The 23,135-nt window shown below is 40.1% G+C and overlaps 1 protein-coding gene across 5 annotated transcripts in view; it reads left to right on the top strand.

The window, feature by feature from the left end:
- Positions 1 to 23,135, top strand: part of ARHGEF12 (Rho guanine nucleotide exchange factor 12) — a 202,163-nt gene that overhangs the window by 41,043 nt on the left and 137,985 nt on the right. For 3 of the 5 annotated variants that reach the window (XM_084895550.1, XM_084895548.1, XM_084895546.1), the window contains exons 2-4: positions 16,764 to 16,787; positions 18,311 to 18,396; positions 19,839 to 19,895. In XM_084895550.1, coding sequence (XP_084751676.1) covers positions 16,764 to 16,787; positions 18,311 to 18,396; positions 19,839 to 19,895 — 167 coding nt within the window. The remainder of the gene's footprint in view (positions 1 to 16,763; positions 16,788 to 18,310; positions 18,397 to 19,838; positions 19,896 to 23,135) is intronic. The other 2 variants (XM_084895549.1, XM_084895547.1) reach the window with 1 other exon arrangement.

The raw sequence follows: 23,135 nt of genomic DNA, 5'->3' as shown, positions 1-23,135 counted from the left end.
TTTGCCATCAGTGTTAGCTTCACCTTAAGCTGGATCTTAAGGATGGATGCTAAGTAGCAGTCAGGACTACTTGCTTCCTTGTTTAGTCTAGTGGAAGAGAAAAATGAGTTTCTTTTGGTTCTCTATTAAGAGTAAGAAAATACTTTAACAAATTCTTGGGATAAACTTTGTTTCTATTCTCATTGTCTCTTTCTGAACCAATCAGTTACCCAAGAATGGAATTACCATTGGGCCAAAAAGGCCCTCTCTGCTTCAGCACTGGGCTAGCTTCCTCTGCGTCCGCGGGCTCCAAGGAGAGCAGTAGACAGCTGAGTAACATGGGGCTTTTCTTAGAAGGATGCTGTTACTGGATTGAGAAGTCCTGAGAGCATCTATAATTCAAAATAATTTTTTTTGAATGAATGAATTCATTTAGTAAATGTGTTGAATTGTCAGATATATGTTCATCACTATACTAGTAAATTAGAATATAAAATCAGATAGAACATAGTACTTGCTTTCAGATAATGTAGATTCTAGCAAGTCATACAAATTATCAGAATATTAAAATTATTTTAAAAATAATTCAATTAATTGATTAAAATTTAATCCAAAAAGACATAAAAAGAGAAAACAGGCAACAAAGTGACAAATTAAAAGCATATAGCAAAGTGACAGACTTAAACCTAGTCATACCAATAATCACAGGAAATGTAAGTGGTGCAAACACCTTAATTAAAAGGCAGAGCTTATCAGATTGGAAAAAACACAAAGCCTAAGAAACATACCTATAGGAAACATCCCTTAAAAATAAAGAAACACATACTTTAAAAAGATGAAAAGAGATAGGCCATGCTAACACTAATCAAAGGAAAGCCGATGCCAAAGCCGGTTTGGCTCAGCGGTGGAGCGTCGGTCTGCGGACTGAAAGGTCCCGGGTTCGATTCCGGTTGGGGGTGTGTACATTGGTTGCAGGCACATCCCCGGTAGGGGGTGTGCAAGAGGCAGCTGGTCGATGTTTCTCTCTCATCGATGTTTCTAGCTCTCTGTCCCTCTCCCTTCCTCTCTGTAAAAAATCAATAAAATATATATTTAAAAAAAAAACAAAAAACAAAAAACAAAGGAAAGCCGAATGATTCCACTAAAACCAGCTAAAGTATATTTCAGAGCAAAAAAATTGTTAAGGATAAAGATGGTCATTTTATGATGATAAAGGGGTTAGTTAAAAAAGAAATATAGCCCTGACCAGGTAGTTCACTTGGTTAGAGCATTGACCACGCCAAGATTGCAAGTTGACCACACCAAGATTGCAAGTTCAAGACCCCTGACAAGACCCATGCAAGAATCATGAATGGGTGGGACAGCAAATAGATGTCCCTCCCTTCCTCCTTCCCTCCCTCCTCCCCTCCCTCTCTTCTTCTCTCTATCCCTCCCTCCCTCTGTTTTTCTCTCTTTTTCCCCCCTTTCTCTCTAAAAAATAAAAAATTTACAGTTCTAAACCTTTATGCACATAATAGCAGAACTTCAAAATTCATGAAATAAAAACTAGCATGACTACAAGAATAGACAAATCCACAATCATTATCAGTGATTACAGTATCTCTTGATAACTAAAAGTAGACAAAAAATCATCAAGGATGTAGAATACGTAACAGTTGTCCAGTTTAGTATTTGCATTTATAGAAAATTCTAGCCAACAACATAATAAACTTTATTTTAACGAGTGCACACAGGATATTTACTAAGGTAGATCATGTTCTGGGCAATAAGATAAGTTCTAGTAAATTAAAAGGCTTGGCCCTGGCCAGTGCTGCTCAGGGGTTAAAGGGAAAGTTCTTAGGTTTAATTCCTGGTCATGTGCCTGGGTTGTAGGTTCAGTCCCTGGTCCAGGATAGGGCAGGTACAGGAGGCACCCAATCCATGTGTCTTTGTCACATAGATGTTTTTCTCTCTCTCCCCAACTCCCCTCCCCCTGCCTCTCTTCCTTCTACTCTCTCTAAAAATCAATGTAAAATATCCTTGGGTAAGGATTAACAACAACAAAGAAAAATCACTGGAAAATCCCCAGATATTTGGCAATTAACACAATTCTATAGACTCCATAGGTCAAAGTAGAAATCAAAAGGGAATAGGAAATCATTTTGTGCTGAATGAAAATGAAAACGTAGCATATTAGAATTTGTGGGATGCCACTAAAGCATTACTTAGAAAGTTTTAGCATTAAACACCTATTAGAAAAGAGGAAAGATCTAAAGTCAATGACATCAACTTCCTTTTGTGGAAACTAGAAAAAGGAACAAATTAGAACTAAAGTAAGCAGAAGGAAATGTTAAAAAGGTGAATGGGAATATATGAAGTAGAAAAACAAAAAATAGGAAAAAAACCAGTGAAAGTAAAAGCTGCTGCTTTTGAGAATCCTATATAATAAAAGCTTAATATGCAAATTTTGCACTGGCCACCAGGGGGAGGGGCAGAACATGGTGGGCATCAGTGGGCTGGCAGCAGGTGGCAGTGGAGGTGCTGCTGGCCCTGATGGGCCCCAACGTGAGCGGGACCACGGTGAGATGGTGGAGCAGTGAGTGGGCAGCAGGTGCAAGTGGAGTTCCGATTGCCCCGATGATCACCCCACAAATGGCGACCAGCAGCGGTGGCGGGGAATGGGGCCGCTGGCTGGCTCCTAGGTGCTGAGGGAGCCAGGCAGGGTGCCTGTCCCTGAGGGATCGCCCCACAAGCAGGATGGTGGAGCAGGTGAGAGGGCAGCACCAGGCCACGGCGGGGTGCCAGGCGGGGCTGTGAGGCTGGGGATGCTGGGGATGCAAGTTGGGGCCCAGCCCCCATAGGCCACGCTGAGGGACCCCACTCGTGCACGAATCGTGCACTGGGCCTGCAGTATCAATAAAATTGTTAATCCTGTAATCAGGCTGGCCAAGAATAAAAGAGAAGATAATCATTACCAATTCAGAAGTGAAAGAAGTGGCATCATTGCATGTACAGATATTAAGAGGACAACAAGGCAATATTATGAATAACTTTATGCCAATAAATTTAACAATTTAAATTGAAATATGGTTTGGAGTTTTATATACAGAGGGATAGATACAGGGACAATTGTAGATGTGTGTAAATTTCCAAGCTCTGTCTGCTGATAGGGCTAGAAACAGTCATATCCTAGTAACAGCAATGCGATATCCACGTGTCAAGTAAATTTCTATCCATACCTCACACTCTACAAAAATTATTGAAAAATGTCTCATAGAGTTAAAAGTAAAATTGAATGTCATTAAACTTATAGGAGGAAACCACCCATCTCAACCAGCATTTTATGAATATTTCCCCTGCCTTTTGTCAAGATAGAGATATATTTCTGTATTTGTATAAAGTAGACATATAGTGTTTAAAGTTTATTTTTATAAAAATTAAAGCATACTGGATATACTGTTGGTAACTTTCTTTTATCTTAATAAAACATCAATATAACTTTACATTATTAAATATTTCACTATAGCACCAGTTTTAAATTGTGGATCAAATGAGGTCCCTTAGAGAGTAAAAGTGGGTAGTTGGGAGCTCTAGGTTCCTTATATGTCAGAGCTGCTTAATTTTTATTTTATTTACTAGAGGCCTTGTGCACTGGACGGGGAGGAGCGGGGGGTGGGGCTCCCCTCAGCCCAGCTGGTCCCTCTCCAACTTGGGACATTCCTCTTGCAATCTGGGACTCCTGGCTCCTCACTGCTCACTTGCCTGCCTGCCTGATCATCCCTAACTGGCCGGCCTGGTTACCCCCATCTGCCTCACTCTGCTGGCCTGGTTGTCTCCAATTACCTCCCCCCACCTTGCCAGCCTGGTCGCCCCTCACTGTCCTTTCCTGCCAGCCTGGTTGCCCCTCACTGCTCCCCCTGCTGGCCTGGTCGCCCCACAAAGCCTGCTGTTACTGTGAGGAAGTCATGACCAATTTGCATATTACCCTTTTATTAGCATAGATTGAACTTCAAAATAAGATAAAGATTTGGAAAAACATCTCTAATTCTTTTTTTTTTTAAAAAAATATATTTTATTGATTTCTTACAGAGAGGAAGAGAGAGGGATAAAGAGTTAGAAACATCGATGAGAGAGAATTATCGATCAGCTGCCTCTTACACACCCCCTACTGGAGATATGCCTGCAACCAAGGTACATGCCCTTCACCGGAATTGAACCCGGGACCTTTCAGTTCGCAGGCCACTGAGCCAAACCGGTTTCGGCTCTAAATAATTCTTGATAGCTGTCAAGTGCTTTGTGATATGGCTTATTAATTTAACCAGTTCATTTCTGTAAATATTTAGTCTAGGCGCAGTTTTTTAACAAAATATCTTTGTACCTCTAATTATGTGTTCTCTCTCAACTTCTGAGGATGAATTTATCTGTAGCAAGGAAGCCATATGGGAGTTTGGACTAGAAGTAAAGAGCTGTATATGACCCAGGTACGCAGAGAAGAGAGGACACACCAGTCCCTTGGACTAATTCCAGGGGAATGTGCCTCTTCTCCAGGAAAGATACGGCAAGAATCTGAAGGGGCTGTTTTAGAAGTAGACCTTTTAAGACAAACATAACATTACTTTGATGCCAAGTAACAAAGTAGGGTACAGACTAGGTGAGAAAGACTATTTTTGTTCAAAGTAAAGAACAAACAAAACAGGGAAGCACGTGATAGCAGATAGAGGTATAGTCTTGCCAAATGGAATAAGTGCCAAAAGCTACAATGAATTCATGTTTTCAAATGAATTGTATTTTTATTGATCTCAACGCCGTTGTTACCCTTGGGGCAAAGCAAGCCTCGCTGGGAAGATGCCCTGGTTGTGCACTTGGCAGTGACTCAGAGTTCTCCTGGTTACACTTCTCTTCGCCCTGGCCATGTGGCTCAAGTGGTTGGAGCACCATCCCGAGCACCAAAGATTGCAGGTTTAATGGGAGGCAACTGGTCGATGTTTCTCACCTCCCCCCCCCCCCCCCCCCAAAATCAATGGAAACATCCTTGGGTGAGGATTAAAAAATAATAAAATAACCTTAACTTTGAAAAATAGTGATTCCCAATTCTGGGATGATCTAAGAGGAATGTCAAAATAATTAACACACCTTCCCTCCAACTTTGCAGATTCAGCCATTATTACTGATGGAAGTATGCCCCAGCCTTAATTTCTTGGTTTGGGGTCAAGAAAATACTCTTGCAGAAGAAAGTGTAAGATGGCATGCATACAGCTAATTTTATCGCCTTTCCCTATGAAATCAGAGGTCTTTATCTTTGTGGTGGTTTGAAAGTTGGGGGTATTGAGATTTGGCAGCAGAAAGTGTGGTTTCACAATAAACTGAGTGAATAGCTAGGAGGCATTAATACTCCAGGCCAGAACCAAGCCATTTGTGAAGAGAGACTCTTTACTTTAGTGTTATGTACAATACCATGATCTGGAAACAGCCCAAGTGCCCATCATTAGGTAAGTGGTTAAAAAGGTTTTGGTACATGTACACAATGGAACACTGCATGAGCATAACAAAGATAGAAATCTTACCTTTTGCAACATTATGGCTGGACCTGAAGATTACTATGCTGAATGAAATAAGTCATTCAGAGAAAGACAAATGCCATATGATCTCACTTATATGAACAAACTGGAGAACAAAATAGAAACAGAGGCCTGGACACCTGGGACAGTCTGACAGCTGTCAGAGGGGAGGGGGGCGGGCCTGGGAGAAAAGAGGTGAAGGGATTAGCCAAAGGACATATTTGTATAAAGCAGACACAGGCAACTGTGGTGATAGCTAGAGGGAAAGGGGGCGGGGGCTAAGGAGGCAGGCATGCGGGAGAAATGGAGACACCTGTAATATTGTCAACAGTAAAAATAAAAAGATGAAAATTCATTTATTTTTCGTAAAGTTTTAAAAAATTTATTTTTCATCTACAGATGGCATGCAATCTTAGTTTTAGGTGAAAACTTAGTGATTAGGCATTTATATACTGTGTGAAGTGCTCACCTAAATAAGTCTAGTACCCATTTGCCACCATGCATAGTTATTACAGTATTTTTTATTAGATCTCCTGTGCTATACCTTAGTACCCGTGACTATTTCTGTAGCTGACAACTTGTACTTAATATTTTTCACCTATTTCCTCAATCCTCTCCCATCTAATGATCACTGTTTGTTGTCTGTATCAATTAGTTTGTTTCTGATTTATTTGATTTTTAGATTCCAGATATAAGTGAAATCAGATGGTACTTATTTTTCTCTGTCTGACTTATTTGATTTAGCTTTTTACCCTCTAGATCCATCCATGTTGTTGCAAATGAAAGGTTTTTTTTTTTTGTGGCTGAATAATTTTCCATCATATATATGTACCACATCTTTACCCATTTGTGTATGGCATTTAGGTTCATATCTTGGCTCTAATATATAATATTGCAGTCAGCATAAAGGTACTTATCTTTAAGAATTAGTGTTTTGGATTTTTTCGGATTAATACCCAGAAATGCCATTGCTGGGTCATGTGATAGTTCTGTTTTCGGTTTTATGAGGAGCTGCCATAATGTTTTCCTTAGTGGCAGCACCAGTTTGCAGTAGCATCGACAGTGCACGAGGGTTGTCTTTTCTCCACACCTTCACCTACATTAGTTGTTTGCTTGTTTTTATTATTTTTATTTACTATTGTTTAAAGTATTACATATGTGTCCTTTTTCCTGATTAAACCCCCCCCCCCCACCACTCCCACCTCCTAGGGCAAGCCCCCATGGTCCTGGTGAACGTGTCCATTGGTTGTGCTAATATGCATGCATACATCTCCTTTAGTTGATCTTTCACCACACCCCCCACCCCGCCCTTCTCTCTGAGGTTGGACAGTCTGTTCAGAGCTACCTTGTCTCTGGATCTATTTTTGTTCATCAGTTTATGTTGATCATTATATCCCACATATGAGTGATATAATGTGATATTTATTATTTTCTGACTGGCTTATTACACTCAGCATAATGCTCTCTAGGTCCATCCATGCTGTTGCAAATGGTAAATGTTCCTTTTTTGTAGCAGTGTAATATCTCATTGTGTAGCTGTACCACAGTTTTCTAATCCACTCATCTGCTGACGGGCACCTAGGCTGTTTCCAAATCTTAGCTATGGTGAATTGTGCTGCTTTAAACATAGGGGTGCGTATATCCTTTCTGAATGGTGTTTCTGGTTTCTTGGGATATATTCCTAGAAGTGGGATCACTGGGTCAAATGGGAGTTCCATATTTAACTTTTTAAGGAAATACCATACTGTTCTGCATAGTGGCTGCACCAGTCTGCATTCCCACCAGCAGTGCACTAGGGTTCCTTTTTCTGCACATCCTCACTATCATTTGTCTTTTGTTGATTTGTTGATGATTGCCATTCTGACAGGTGTGAGGTGATTCCGAATTGTTGTTTTGATTTGTATCACTCGGATGATTAGTGACTTTGAGCATGTTTTCATGTGTCTCTTGGCCTTCCTTCTATCCTCTTTTGGAAAGTGTCTATTTAGGTCCGTTGCCCATTTTTTGATTGGGTTTTTTATCTTTTGTTAAATTGTATGAGTTCCCTGTAAATGTTGGAGGGAATTATCTGAAATAACATTGGCAAATATGTTTTCCCATGCAGTGGCTTTCTTGTTGTTTTGTTGATGGTTTCTTTTGCTCTGCAGAAGCTTTTTATTTTTATGTAGTTCCATTTGTTTATTTTCTCCTTAGTCTCCATTGCCCTAAGAGCTATATTGGTAAAGATATTGCTATGACATATATTTGATATTTTGCTGCCTATGAAGTCTTCTAAGATTTTTATGGCTTCCCGTACCACATTTAAGTCCTTTATCCATTTTGAGTTTGATTTTGTGTATGGTGTAAATTGGTGATCTAGTTTCTCCTCTCCTCTCCTCTCCTCTCCTCTCCTCTCCTCTCCTCTCCTCTCCTCTCCTCTCCCCCCCTCCCCCTCCCCCTCCCCCCTCCCCCTCTCCCTCCCCCCTCTCCCTCCCCCCTCTCCCCTCTCCCCTTTCCCTTTCCCTTTCCTTTCTTTCTTTTCTTTCTATGCATCTGACCAAATTTTTCAGCACCATTTATTGAAGAGACTGTTTGACTCCATTGTATGCTCTTGCCTGCTTAGTCAAATATTGAGTATAATGGCTTGTGTCAATTTCTGGGTTCTCTGTTCTGTTCCACTGGTTTATATGTCTGTTCTTGGGCATATAGTACCAGGCAGTTTTGAGAACTGTGGCTTGTAATATAGCTTGATATTTGGTATTGTAATCCCTCCAACTTTGTTCTTCTTTCTCAGGATTGCTGTGGCTATTTTGGGTCTTTTTTTTTTTTTAAAATATGTATTTTATTGATTTTTTTCAGAGAGGAAGAGAGAGGGATAGAGAGTCAGAAACATCGATGAGAGACATCGACCAGCTGCCTCCTGCACAGCCCCCATTGGGGATGTGCCCGCAACCAAGGTACATGCCCTTGACCGGAATCGAACCCGGGACCTTTCAGTCCGCAGGCCGACGCTCTATCCACTGAGACAAACCGGTTTCGGCGTATTCTGGGTCTTTTTTTTTTTTTTATTCCAAATGAATTTTGGAGAGTTTGTTTTGGGTCTGTGAAATATGCCCTTGGTATTTTAATGGGGAGTGCATTGAATCTATCAATATAAATTGCTTTGGGTAGTGTGGATATTTTAATGATGTTAATTCTACCAATCCTTGAACATGATATGTTCTTCCATCTGTTTATGTCTTCCTCTATCTCTTTTTTCAATGTCCTGCAGTTTTCTGAGTATAGGTATTTTATCTCCTTAGTTAAGTTTATTCCTAAGTATCTTAATTTTTTTTTGTGTGTGTGCAGTAGTAAACTTTTTAGTTTCTCTTTCTGTGAGTTCATTTTAGGTGTATAAAAAAAGCCATAGATTTCTGGGTGTTAATTTTGTGTCCTGCTACATTGCTGAATTCATTTATTAGGTTTAGTAAAATTTTTTAATGGAATCTTTGGGGTTTTCTATGTACAGTATCATATCATCTGTGAATATGGACAGTTTTACTGCTTCTTTTCCAATTTGGATGCCTTTTATTTCTTCTTCTTGTGATTGTTGTGGCTAGCACTTCCAGTACTATGTCAAAAGGAGTGGTGAGAGTGGGCATCCCTGTCTTGTTCCTGTTCTTAGAGGAAATAGATTTAGCTTTTGCCCATGTGCATTGGAGAAGAATGTATATTTTGTAGCTTTGAGTGGAATGTTCTGAAGATGTCAATTAATTCCATCTGATCTAGTGAGTCATTTGGGATTGGTGTTTCTTTGCTGACTTTTTGAGGGCTTCTCCAGTGGTGTCAATGGGTATTAAAATCCCTACTATGACTGTATTGCTGTTGATCTCTCCCTTGATATCTTCCAGGGTGTTGCTTTTTTAATGTATTTGGGTGCTCCTGTATTAGGTGCATATATATGTTTATCAGAGTTATAGCCTCTTGTTCAATTGCTCCCTTTTTATTATGAAGTGGCCTTCCTTATCTCTTCTTATGGCCTTCACTTTGAGGTCTATTTTTTCCAGATATATATTGTTATTCCAGCCTTTTTTTTCTTTTTTTTTTCTATTCGCCTGGAAAATTTCCCTCTTCTCTTCACTGTCAGTGTGTGTGAGTCCTTTGTTCTGAGATGGGTCTCTTGTAGACAGCAGATATATGGCTCATGTTTTCTTATCCATTCAGCTACCCCATGTCTTTTGATTGGAGCATTTAACCCATTTACAATTAAGGTTATTATTGGTAGGTACTTGTTTCTCGACATTTTTATTCTTTATGCCTGTGTTCCTTCTTCTCTTACTATTTCTTCTTTTTACAGAAGTCCCTTTAGCATTTCTTGTATTGCTGGTTTGGTGCTAATAAACTCTTTTAGGCCCCCCCCCCCCTTTTTTTTGTCTGTGAAAGCTCCTGATTTCACCTTCATTTTTTTTTTTTTTAAAGTTTTTATTGTTCATATTATTACAAATGTTCCTTTCCCCCCCCCCACCATTGCTCTCCTCCACCAGGTTCCCACCCCACCCTCTGCCCTTTCCCCACTCCCTATTGTCCTCATCCATAGGTGCACAGTTTATGTTCAGTCTCTTCCCATATCCCCCTCTCCCCTTTTCCCCAAGAATCGTCAGTTCACTCCCCTTCCATACCTGATTCTATTATATTCAACAGATAATATTGTTCATCAGATTTTTAAAATTTCCTTGGTTTTTAGATTCACTTGTTGATAGTTACATATTTGTTGTTCATAATTTTTATCTTTATTTATTGAATACTTTCTCTTCTGAAAGAACCCCCTTCAGCAATTCATATAATTCTGGTTTGGTGTTGATGAACTCCTTTAGCTTTTTTTTATTAGTGAAGCTCTTCCATTCTGTTTTTAGGACTCTGTATAATATTTTTTATTTCAGACATTGTATTCTTTATTTCTTGTTGATCCCTTATCGTTTCTTGTTGATCCCTTATCATTTCTTGATGACTCATTAATTCTAGTTGATTTCTTTTCATATCCTCATAGGTCTTATCCATCTTTTCTAGGAAATTCTTGAAAAACCTTATATGCGTAGATTTGAACTCTATATCCTGTCGCTTTTTGTCCTCCATTTCTTTCGTTTGTGATCTATTTCGTTGACGCATTTTGCAGTTACAGATGGGACGGGATTTCAGGGTGGAGCCTACAGCCTTGGCTTCCGTCAGCCCCGCCCTATGCGGCTCCTGCATCTCAGGGTCCTTCAGTACTCACTGCAAAGCGCCTCTGAGAGATAGGTGCTCTCGATTTTCGCCTGCTGCTGAACAGTCTATGCTCTCCCCCAATGAGCCTGGTATTGGGGTTCAGTTCAGTTGGAAGTGGAGTTGGAGGAGGCGTTCAGAGCAGACTGGAGCCCCTGTCTCCTTCCCACCAGGGCAATTCTGCGGCACAGCTGACCGTCCCTTCTCTGCGCGCAATGTGCGCTCCACCGGGACCTCCTTTCGCCGCTTCCCCGGGGTTCCACCTTACAGCCCAGCTCCCTCTGGATGAGCCTGGGTCCCCAGGGTCTGGCCTAGAACTGGGGTTCAGAGCAGTCAGAACTGGGGCCCAACACAGTCGGAGTTTTATCTCCTTCCCCCTAGGGAACGCCAGCCAGGCACTCGGCCTCCCTCCTCTCCGGCTCCGTCCTCTCCGCGCGCCGCGTGTCTCCGTACCTTGGGCTTTTACAGCTCCTCCGCGCTTCCTTCTGGTTTTCTCCTTGCTTCTCGTCGTAGAATTTCCAGTCAGTTGACTTTCCTGTAGTTCTGGGTAATGTCCATTTTATATTTTAGTTGTATTTTATTGAAATTGTTGTGTGCGGCTGCGGCTAGGTGTTTACCTAGGCGCAGCCATCTTGGATCTCTTCACCTTCAGTTTTGAATGATAACCTTGCTGCGTACAGAATTCTCGGATTCAGACCCTTCCTTTGCATGACTTTGTATATTTCATTCCATTCCCTTCTGGCCTGATGTGTTTCTGTTGAGAAATCAGTTGATGGTAAAATGAGAGATTCCTTATAAGTAACTTTCTGTCTCTCTCTAGTAGCCTTTAAGATTCTTACTTTGTTTGGTGTTTGCCAATATATTTATTATGTGTCTTAGTATCGGTATTTTTGGGTTTATCTTGTTTGGAACTCTGAGCTTCTTGGACTTTAGTGACTTTTTTCTTCCAAATATCAGGGAAGCTCTCTTTTACTTTTTCTTCAAACAGGTTTTCTATTCCTTGCTCAGTTTCCTCTCCTCCTGGCACCCCAATTATGTGGATGTTGTTTCATATCATGGTGTCCCAAAGCTCCCTTAGGCTTTCCTCCTGTTTTTTAAGTTTGTTTTTTTCCAGTTGCTGGGTATTTTTTTCTACCTTGTCTTCTAGCTCACTGATGTGGTCCTCTGCTTCTTCTAGTCAACTGTTGATGCTTTCTATTGTGTTCTTCATTGCAGCTATGTCATTCTTCATTTCTTCTTGGTTCTTCATTTCCTCTTGATTTTGAACATGTTATTGAATTTGTCTTTCATCTTTTTCAGCTTCCTTAGACCATTTCTCTGAATTCTTTCTCTGACAAATTGCTTGCCTCCATTTCGTTTACTTCCTTTTCTGGTGATTCATCCTTTTCTTTTGTATGGGGGCTGTTTCTTTGTCTCCATATTTTCGCTCCTCTCAGGGTGTCTGGTTATGTGGCTCACTCTCTACCATATGAACTAAAAGGCACAAAATGCAACTCAAGAAGACATGACACAGAGGGAAGAAAACACGAATGTATTCATGACACTGATAATTCCAAACAAAGGTCGCTGGGGGGTGTGACCTGCCTGCAAACCACCACAGGACCCTTGTCCAGGCTGCCCAACGCCCCAAGGGAACCCCCTCCCTGATCTGGGACACCCGGGCAAACCAGCTGCCCCCCACCCATGTATCAGGCCTCTATCCTCTCTAATATAAGACTAATATGCAGATTGACCATCACTCCAACACACAAGATGGCTGCCTCTATTTGGTCAAAGATCCTGCCCCTATGTGGACACAAGATGGCCACCACAAGATGGCCAGCAGGGGAGGGCAGTTGGGAGGGACCAGGCCTGCAGGGAAGGGCAGTTTTGGGTGATCAGACCATCAGGGGAGGGCAATAGGGAGGGTCCAGGCTTGCAAAGCAGGGCAGTTGGAGGCAATCAAGTCTGCAGGGGAGGGTAGTTCAGGGTGACCAGGCTGGCAGAGGAGGGAAGTTGGGGGCAAACAGGCTCACAGGGGAGCAGTTACACCCCAATCAGGCTGGCCCAGGAGTGGTTAGGAGTTGATCAGGCTGGCAGGCAGAAGCGGTTAGGGGCAATCATGAAGGCAGGCATGTACAAGCAGTTGGAAGCCAGCAGTCCATAGATTCCCCACCCACCCCTCACCTGGGGTAAGAGTTTGTTTAAAGTGAAATATCATTTCTTTTTAAAAAATAAATCTTTATTCAGATTATTACAGGTGTAACTATTTTTGATCCCCCATAGCTACTCTCCACCTGATTCCCCATCCCACCCCACCCCATGCCCTTACCCCCCGCCACTGTCTTCATCAATAGGTATAAGATTTTTGTCAATCTCTTTCAGCACCCATCTCAACTCCTTCCCCCTGAGAATTGTCAGTCCACTCCCTTTCTATGTCCCTGATTCTATTATATTCACCAGTCCATTCTGTTCATATTTTCTATTCACTTGTTGGTAGGTATGTATTTGTTGTTCATAATTTTTATCTTTACCTTTTCTTCTTCCTCTTCTTAAAGAATACTATTTAGCATTTCATATAATGGTTTTTGGTGGTGATGAACTCCTTCAGTTCTTTCTTGTCTGTGAAGCTCTTTATCTGCCCTTCAATTCTGAATGATAGCTATGGAGGGTAGAGTAATCTTGGTTGTAGGTTCTTGTTATTTATCACTTTGAATATTTCTTGCCACTGCCTTCTGGCCTGCATAGTTTCTGTTGAGAAATGAGCTGACAGTCGTATGGGTACTCCCTTGTAGGTAACTAGCTGATTTTCTCTTGCTGCTTTCAAGATTCTCTCTTTGTCTTTTGTCCTTGGCATTTTAATTATGATGTGTCTTGGTGTGGTCCTCTTTGCATTCCTCTTGTTTGGAGTTCTCTGCACTTCTTAGACTTGTAAGTCTATTTCTTTCACCAGTTGGGGGAAATTTTCAGTAATTATTTCTTCTAATAGGTTTTCAATATTTTGCTCTCTCTCTTCTTCTGGCACCCCAAAAATTCAGATGTTGGTACACTTAAAGTTGTCCCAGAGGCTTTTTATACTATCTTCATATTTTTGGATTCTTCTTTCTTTTTGTTTTTCTGGTTGAGTGTTTTTTTGTTTCCTCATATTTCAGATCTTTGGTTTGATTCTTGGGGTCCTTTGATCTACAGTTGAATTTCTGTATATTCTTTATTTCAGATAGTATATGCTTAATTTCTGACTGGTCCTTTTCCATTTTCTTGGCATTCTCATTAAGGTCCTTGAAGGTTTCACTAAGCTCCTCGGAGGTTTCATCAAATTTCTTGGCGGTTTTTAGAAGATTCTTTGAGTAACCTTATAACTGTGGTTTTGAACTCTATGTCCAGTAGTTTGCTTTCCTCTATTTTTTCATTTGTGACATGTTTCTTTGTCTTCTCATTTTGGCTGCCTCCCTGTGTTGATGGAGTGGCTTTGTGTGGTGGGTGACCCATAGGGGCCAGTGGCTCAGCCTCCCCAATCACCTGAGGTGGATTCTCTTGGTATACTCCTTTGTGGGCTGAGTACAAAGCTTGGTGTAGTTAAGTCTTGATTGCTGTTGGTACATTGGGAGGAATTGACCTCCAGGCCAATTGGCTGTGAGGACCCACTGTGTCTATAATGGAAGAACTGATGTGCTGGAGACACACTTATGGGCAGGACTTGCTTCAGTGGGGCTTTGCTGCTCACTAAGTCTGCCCCTTGAATGTGTCACTATGGATGTGAGGAGTTGAAATCTGATGTCATCTCCAACTGACCACTACATACACTGGCTTCTGGATCTCCAATGGGGTGCAGGTCAGCTACTGTCTGAGGCTACCCAGCAGGAGCTATAGTGGGAACTACAGTTTTCTCCTCTTTGCTTGGGGTTTGGAAGTTTTGGAGCTGTCTGACTACAGCTGCAGTTTGTTAGGTTAAGCTGCAATATGGCAGGCCATTTATATGCAAAAGCTGGTGCATGGAGCTTGGGTGGGTTTGTAGATTATGTGGGGCGGGGTCTCATGGAGTCCCTAGGCTAGGGTGTGGCAAACAGCGATGGCTGCCAGTCAGTAATATCAGTGTCTCTGAGTTTCCACATCTCCACATATTGCGTCCCAATGCAGTAAACAATGATTCCTGCGCGCAGACAGTCTAGCTTCTCCCCGTAGGAGTTTGGGTCCCCAGCATCTCCCCACAAACTGGAGTTCAGTGTAATCGGGATCTTATTTCCCTTTGGGTTGAAAAAAGCAGCACACCCAGTTGTCTGCCGCCAGCCGGATAGGCACGCCTCTGTACCTTTTTCAGTGCTTGTGCACGCCTCAGTGCTCTTTCCTCTTTCTTTCTAGTTGACGAACTTCCACTCAGCCAGCTTTCCTGTGGTTCTGGGTGATAGACGTTTTGTCTTCTAGTTGTAGTTTTGAAATTGTTGAGCAAGGCAGCAGTATAGGTGCCTATGCTACCATCTTGGTTCCTTCGAACTTCCAGATTCTTAACCAGAGCCCCCCTGTGTGTGGCAGTCCCTGATGTAGCAGCATTGCTTGGGGGTAGGGATTTTTGCAGTGGCCCCCAGGCAGTGACCAAGTGAATTACAAGTACAGGTGTGTAAGCCCCTGCCCCGCGGTAGGATGGATTGTTTAGGAGCATTTACTTCTGAAGATTCGGTAATCTTTTGTAATCAGTATATTCTCTAGAGCAGTGTTCTCTTATCCCAGAACTCCTTTCCTTGTTATTTCTAACTTTCTTGTGAGTTAACGTGCTTATTAGGCAAGTTTTTAGATTCTTTGTCTTTCTTAGAATCAATTTTGACTTATATAGGAGTTAAAGGGAATTGTAATTAAACTTGTACTTCTTAAAAATTAAACTCCATGCCAAATAAAGTAGTCAATTAGGTATCATTGTTTTATATTTATCTCTTACTATCTTTACTATTAGACTTTGTAACATGTTACCTGTTCTTATTACTAGAATAAGTAATATTACATAAAATGCCATAGGTTGAGATAATTTCTAAAAAGGACAGAAATTGAAGAAAGGAATGGGAGGAAATTTAAGCACTCATTTTAGACTTAGATTTGCATCTATATATAGCATCAAACTCTTATCAAGAAGCCTCCTATAACATTGCTTTTAAAAAACAAGCAAGAGGAAATGGTTTAGTTCTTTTAGCTTATAGAATTGAAAAAAGAAAAACATCCCTTTTGTTTTCTACCTTAGGAACATATTTTTAATAATTGATACTACTGCAATAGTAACTTTTTCTAGGTTCCTGTTATTAAAGCGAAATCGAAATAATTGAGGATCATGCTTTGATCATGATCAAAGGGTAGAAAGGTCAATAGAGCAATAATCAGCACCCATGTATTTTAAGGGGTGAGGAAAAGTGATGGACAGGAAGGAACTTTTTCTCTTAGGGAAACAAAGTGTAACATCTTAATGGTAAAATATCTCTTTGCCCTTTTTAAAAAAACCTGTAAAATGGAAATATCTTCATACGTAGTTATATTTTAGGATTAAATAAGATAACACATATAAACAGTTTAGAGCAGTACCTAGTATTAGTAAGCCCTTAATAAAGTTAGCTGTTGTTGTTATTATTTGGATTTCTTTTTAAATCCTCACCTGACGATATTTTTTCCATTGATTCTTTTAGAGAGTGGAAGCATGGGAGAAAGGGAGGAGAGAAAGAGAGAAACATTGGTGTGAGAGAGAGGCATCGATTGGTTGCCTCCTGTTCACACCCAGACTGGGGCCAGAGATGGAGCCTACAGTGGAAGTACATGGCCTTGACTGGGGATTGAACCTGTGACCCTTTGGGCTATGGGCTGATGCTCTAACCACTGAACACCTGGCCAGGGCTATTATTTGGATTTTAAAAAAGAGAAACCATACTCAGGGACAGCTGATTATAAAAAACCCTGCAATTTAAGATATAACAAAGAATTTAAGATATTAACAGTGATGTAATGATTATCTTACAAGTGAAATAATGGCATTTATCCTTTTTTTTTTTTTTTTTTTTTTTTTGTACTTTGTTTCAGGTTTCCCCTCAAAAAACCTATAAGGTAAGTTGTTCAGTTGTTCTTCATACATTTAGATTAAATTTTCAATAGAATTATTTCTTTGAAATTGTGGATTTTTTGTGGCTTTTGAAATGTAGATTTTAGTTTAAATTTTCAAAATATTTTACAAATTAGAATGTAATAGATGTTTCTATTTTTTCTGGAAGATACCATTGTTTTGATAACATTTTCAGTGTTTTTAATACAAGCATTTTAAAAGTTCAAATTGGTATTAAGGTCACTCCCTATGAATTTTTGCTTTTATTTTCTCCCCCTTTCCTATTCTTTTTATTTTCATTACTTATTTTTATTGTTGATTCTATTACAGATTTTAAAATCTATTGTGACTGTTTTTGGTTGTGAATAACTTAGGGAGTGTAAAAGGATTACTAGTTTTTAATGGGTTTTAGCATCTGGTAACTGTAACTGCCTTTAGTTAATGAACTTTGGCAAACTGGATCAGTCTTAAAAACTTTAAGACAGTAAAGGGAAAAATCCAAAATGTTTAGATGTCTGTACCCATATCAATATCTGCACGTCTATTAATTTCCCAGGATTAAATGCCTCTTTCTTAACACTTGTTCTTCAACATTTCTCCCTTTTTCATCTTGTCATAAATATTATTTAAAATGTAGATAGTATGTCATTCCTGCTTACCTTCATAGGACATTCATCATTTTTAATGACACCATAGTCCAGGATACCAATGTTAATCTTGGGATTTCAATGAACTAGTTGTGTATGCATTATAGTCAGTCTTATTTACTGCCCGGCCATTATCTGATCGGTGTAAGTTGATAGACCATAAGAAAATAATTTCAGTGTCATCTGGGCTTGCTTAAGAAAGACTGCTGTAACTAGAACTATTTGCAGGTTTTAAGTGCAGCTTTCCAGAAAATTTTTTTTAACTGCTAACATCAGTGCTATATTTATACAGTGACTTTAAATCTGGCCATGGTATATTTAGGTTTGGGTAATGTATTGAATTACTTGAAGGCATTGTTTCTTATCTGTTAAATGAAAATATTAATGAGTAGCCTTTGAAAATCCCTAAAATAATTTAAGCAGTATACCTAACAATAAAACAAGCTTTATTCCTGAATAGTACTTTTATAATTTTAAGCACTTTTTATAACCAAGTAAAGAGTCACTGTGTTACTTGTAGTATAGACTAAAATTTAAAACTTTTTGAAAAAATAGAGAGGTTTATGAGACTGTAAGGCAGGGGTCTTCAAACTACGGCCCGCGGGCCACATGCGGCCCGCAGAGGAGTCTGATCCGGCCCGCCAGGTTTTTTGGGCAGTGAGCGCAGCCGAGGTGTTACAGTAGGAATTAGTAGTTCATATAGTCCGGCCCTCCAGCTCTCTGAGGGACCGTGATCTGGCCCCCACTTTAAAAAGTTTGAGGACCCCTGCGGTAAACTGATTTCTTGGTCTCTCTGTAAGACACACTTGATATTTTTAAATTAAAATTTTATTCTACTGACTGTTCTGTTGTACCTATTTGATTGCTTTGATTTGATTTAGGCATGGAAGTATTTTGAACCGAGAGTCACCAGCTGATAAGAAGCAGAGAGTTGAGCGCAGTGCATCACATGACTTCGACCCCACAGGTAAAAACCCTGTTTGTCCTTCCGAAGAACAGTGAAAGTAGTGGGTGCCTGATACTATCACGTCAGCTGCACAGCTGCGTGGACTCCTGTTCAGAAGGAAGACTCCTTTTGAGGACTCTCCTCCTTCAGTTATAGCACAAATCTTTCCACTCAGGAGAAATGCAACATTTTTAACTTCCAGTGCCTTGTATTCCACTGTGGAAGCTTCATTGTAAAGTGTATCATATTTAAAAAGAGTAATTATAATAGAAATAGTTTTTATATCATAACTGAGTATTTTGTTGCAACCAACGACTTAAAATTAAGATAAAACATAGGTGTGGACTAATAAGTAAGTAGTATGTCATAAAATTAAGTCTACAACAAGTACCAATTTCCATAGTCATTTAAAAATTCAGGTCTGGAGTAGATTAAATGCAACTTCAAAATTGATTATTATTTTAGAGTAAGTAAATGAGAGACCCTTTGCTCAGTCAAAGAGGATTCTGCACTCAGAAAGTCTTTCACCTTTCCTAGCGTTTTCGTGTCAGTGGTCTACTTACAGCCGTTGTTTATAGAGTTTTCCCTTCTCTTGCAAAATACGGGAATTAGCTTTCTCCTTATAAATGTACCAAGTATTTAATTGATAAAAATTGCTTGATAATTCAACTTTCACCTTTTGAAACTGCTGTGCGTTTTTTGTGCACATACTGTTTTATTCAGTGGTATGTTCCTGTGACCAAAGATAAAGTAAATGCTGAGATCCCAGATACATAAATATAATGTATCTGCTTTTAGATATTTTCACTTAGAAATAAAATTTAATTTTTAATAGAAAGTAAGTAAGTATATTTTTGTGTCTAATTAAGATGCTAGGAAGGAAAGAATAGAAAGTGCATAACTAATAACTTACCTGCATCTTCAATAGTAGATAAAATGAAACCTCAATAATCAATTTTGAAAGTTTTGATGGTTGGAGTTTGTAATATGTAACTTCTAGATCTCCATTAAAAGATACTTTAAAAATTTTTTTTGACACCTGATTTGACATCATGGGTCACAGAAGCTTTTACTTATATGATTACTTATTGTCTTGCTAGCAAGGTATTGTTCATCTGTGATGTGACACATTTAGCAAAGTGATGTGTAATGCTTCATAATGAGATTATTATAGTTTTTAGTGCTTTTTCTGTCTCAAATTTTAGGTGATGTATTTTGTAGACTATTCATGTTTTGTTTTGTTTGAATATATATTTTTGCACTGTCTTTTCTTTGGTAAATCTGTAAAATATGTCATTACCTGTGTTGTTTGTGACTATTCTTAAGTGCTGTCACCTGTGATGTTCATACTTTGTTTGCACGATTTAACTTGATCATGATTCATTCTTTCCCCCCATGAGTTTTCCCCTTACATTGGTCTCCATGTTTTCTATATCTCTCTCCTTTTCTCCCGCTCTGTGCAGATAGCTCCTCCAAGAAGACAAAGTCTAGTTCAGAGGAGAGTAGATCCGAGATATATGGTAAGCTCACATAGCCAATCAGCCTTACACCGTTGGAGCTTGCTTCATGCTGTTTCCTTTTAAAAACAACTACAGCCTTCCTGTCTGCTCTGCATGGCATGACGTACTGCAGGGAAAGGGAGCTGGGGCCAGTGTGGCGGTGATGTGGAAGCTTAAGGCTGCTAGAAACTAACATTGTCGAGTAAGAATAGGCCACGTTACTCATCTTTTCTTGCACTTTGTTCATGAAGGAAAGTGTCTTTCCTCTCTTTGGGTCAGGTTCCTCCATGTCACATGTAGCATTGGTTTCTTGTTATCTTCTTCCCATGTCCCATTGGCGGAGTTTGGATCATGTAGAATTTGTGTAATTTAATGTGTGTTAGCAGTTCTTTGGATCTTTATTTTTTATTTGTTTATTTATTTTTAATCACCTCATCTTTTGGAAATGCTTGTATGATTTATCCACAGCAGTAAAATACTTTAAATTTTTATTTTTGTAACATGAAGTATTTTCTATGCCTTTCATAAGTCTCCCTAAAATTTAGGAATGGACAATTTCAAAATGGCACCTTAGAATAACTTTTATAAAGAGCAGGTTTCAGCTGGACATCAGCTTTGTTTTTTTTGTCCCTCCGTGTTCTCTCTTCTCCGCATGTCTGGTTATGTAGTTCTCTCTCTCCTTCTCTCCATGGTGGGTGTAGAGCCCTCTGAATCCGTGTGTTCTGGGGCTTGCAGCTGTTGGGTGCGCAGTTGTAGGTTTTCAGGGTTCCAATAACATCCACCTTCCCCTTCAAGATGGAGCCAGTCGCTCCGGGAGGGATCCCAGCAGCAGTGGGGGCTGCCCGGTCAGGGGAGCCCCGTCCAGCAGTCCTCCACCTTCTCCTGGAGGACAGCTGTCCCTCACTCACCAACAAACACTCCCCGTGCGACCAAACACTCTCCCTTTGTTTTCTCGCCCACACACTGTCTTGCAGTCTCCTCCCGGCAGCCATCTCCCTCCTCACCTCAGGCGGCCAGCTGGAAGGTGGTTGAGACACTGGTTTCCAGAGGGCGCCCTGGCTCCTGGCACGGAGAAGCCACACTGTGAAGCCCACACCTATTTCCTTTTGCCTTTGCCTAGTTTTATTTTCCCTCTTCCCTTGTTTTGACATCCAATTAGCTTTTTGAGAAAAGTGGCAGGGCCCGGGGCCAAAACTTTAAATTAATCTCTGAAAGAATAAGCTTTTGTTTTGTTAAAAACATATTTTTATTTTTATTGATTTCAGAGAAGAAGGGAGAGGGAGAGAGAGAAACAGTAATGATGCAAGAGAATCATTGATTGGTTGCCTCCTGCATGACCCCCACTGGAGATTGAGTCCATAGCCCTTGATCAGAATCGAACCTGGGACCCTTTAGTCCGCAGGGTCACGCTCTATTTACCAAGCCAAACCAGCTAGTGCAGAAGTTTTTTGTTTAAAGACGATTCCAAATTCAGCATCAAAGGAAAACTATGTCTTCTCTAATATAACCAAAAGTCTATTAAATAGAGGTTCCCCAGATGTAGTTGTTTCCTAGCTTGATAAACATGAAAGGAAAATAATATATGACATTTTATAATTTATATCTCCTGATAAAATTATGAGGCCTCAGTGTTTGGTTATAAAGCAGTAAATCTTCTTTGTTAGATACATACACTTGGTTGTTTGCTTGGGTTTTTGTGACCAGAATTTTCTCTATGTAGTTAGTAAACCTTTTACAGGACAGTAGTTCAACAGGAGATCTCAGGTTTATGTTTTTTCTTCCTAAGTATCAGGCGCCACATAAGTAAGAAATAGCTTCTGAATTTCTCGATACTTCTTTCAGTTCTCTATAGAGTTGGTTTATTCACCCCTTAGGAATGGGGACACTACCTTTATAGCCCCATTCATTTCGAGACCTTTACAACTTTGCATTTTACCCTCACCACCACCCCCATTTGCCTAGATCTGTGGATCTGTGGTATGTATGAAAGCTTGTTGTTTGATTTGGATGTTAATATTCCAGTGATAGGAGCACGGCTAAGACATGCCATTGCTGGTAGTCATAGGGAAGTGGGTGTGGTTCTCTGGGTGTGTGTTTCCTGACAACCCTTGAAGCGCCTTTTGTAGAAGAAACTGAACCAGGAGTCCCAAAAAGTATTTACAGAAGGACAAGTTTTTCAGAACTGAGTTAGCATTTGACTGCAACCTCTTTGGCATCACAAGCATGCTGTCCACTGTGTGCTTAGACCTCTTCAGGCTGTGTGCACTCGCGCCTCTGGGAGCCACAGGCCGTCCTGGAAGATGAGACAAGAACAAAGAACTGGTGACATTGTGCAGGTCTCTTAACTAGTCAGCTTCTAACTTCTGAGATTGCACATTGTCTTGGGTTAAAATTTATTAACTGGATACTAAACACAAATGTCATTTATTCAAGTATAAATTATATTTATTTTAAATTTTCTAAGCCATTTTCAGAGCTGTTTTATCAGATGGATTTACTTTGCACATTTTAAAAGGAGCCCAAGTGTTTGTTTTGTAGTGATTCCTTTTGTTAATTTCTTGCCCAAGGCAGTAGGCCAGTATTTCTTCCCTCTCACTTTATTTCCCCTGTACCTTTTGGAGTCTGTTGGTGATACTAGTATACAGGTGTATTTTTGATCTGCAATTTTTAAAAATATTAAAAAAATATATATTTTATTGATTTTTTACAGACAGGAAAGGAGAGGGATAGAGAGCTAGAAACATCGATGAGAGAGGAACATCAACCAGCTGCCTCCTCCACACCCCCCACTGGGGATGTGCCCGCCACCAAGGTGCATGCCCTTGACTGGAATCGAACCTGGGACCTTTCAGTCCATAGGCTGACGCTCTGTCCACTGAGCCAAACCGGTTTCGGCTTGATCTGCAATTTTAATATTTACTTTTCTCTTTCCCCCCACCACTAATATTGTAATGGAGAAATTTTGTGGGTTATGAGATTAAACAAGGGAATTTTGAGCTAGACTACTTCTCCTAACTTCTGTCTCAGTTTCATGAGGAGATTCCAGCTGATAGTATTTTGTACAATAAAATAAACAATGCCTTTTTGAAGCTGCCTCACTCTGTTGGGGCTGCTTTAACAAAATGTCAAAGACTTTCCTTGAGTAACAAGAATTTAATTATTTTCTCATCGTTTTGGAGGCTAGAAGTATGAGATCAGGTGCCAGGGTGGTTGGGTTGTGGTGAGAGCTCTCCCCTGGCTTGCTCTGACTCACTCAACATA

The sequence above is a fragment of the Pipistrellus hanaki genome, assembly GCF_964339955.1.
Source record: "Pipistrellus hanaki genome assembly, chromosome: 9".
NCBI classification, from domain to species: domain Eukaryota; kingdom Metazoa; phylum Chordata; class Mammalia; order Chiroptera; family Vespertilionidae; genus Pipistrellus; species Pipistrellus hanaki.
This window is presented reverse-complemented; position numbering and strand designations above follow the sequence as displayed.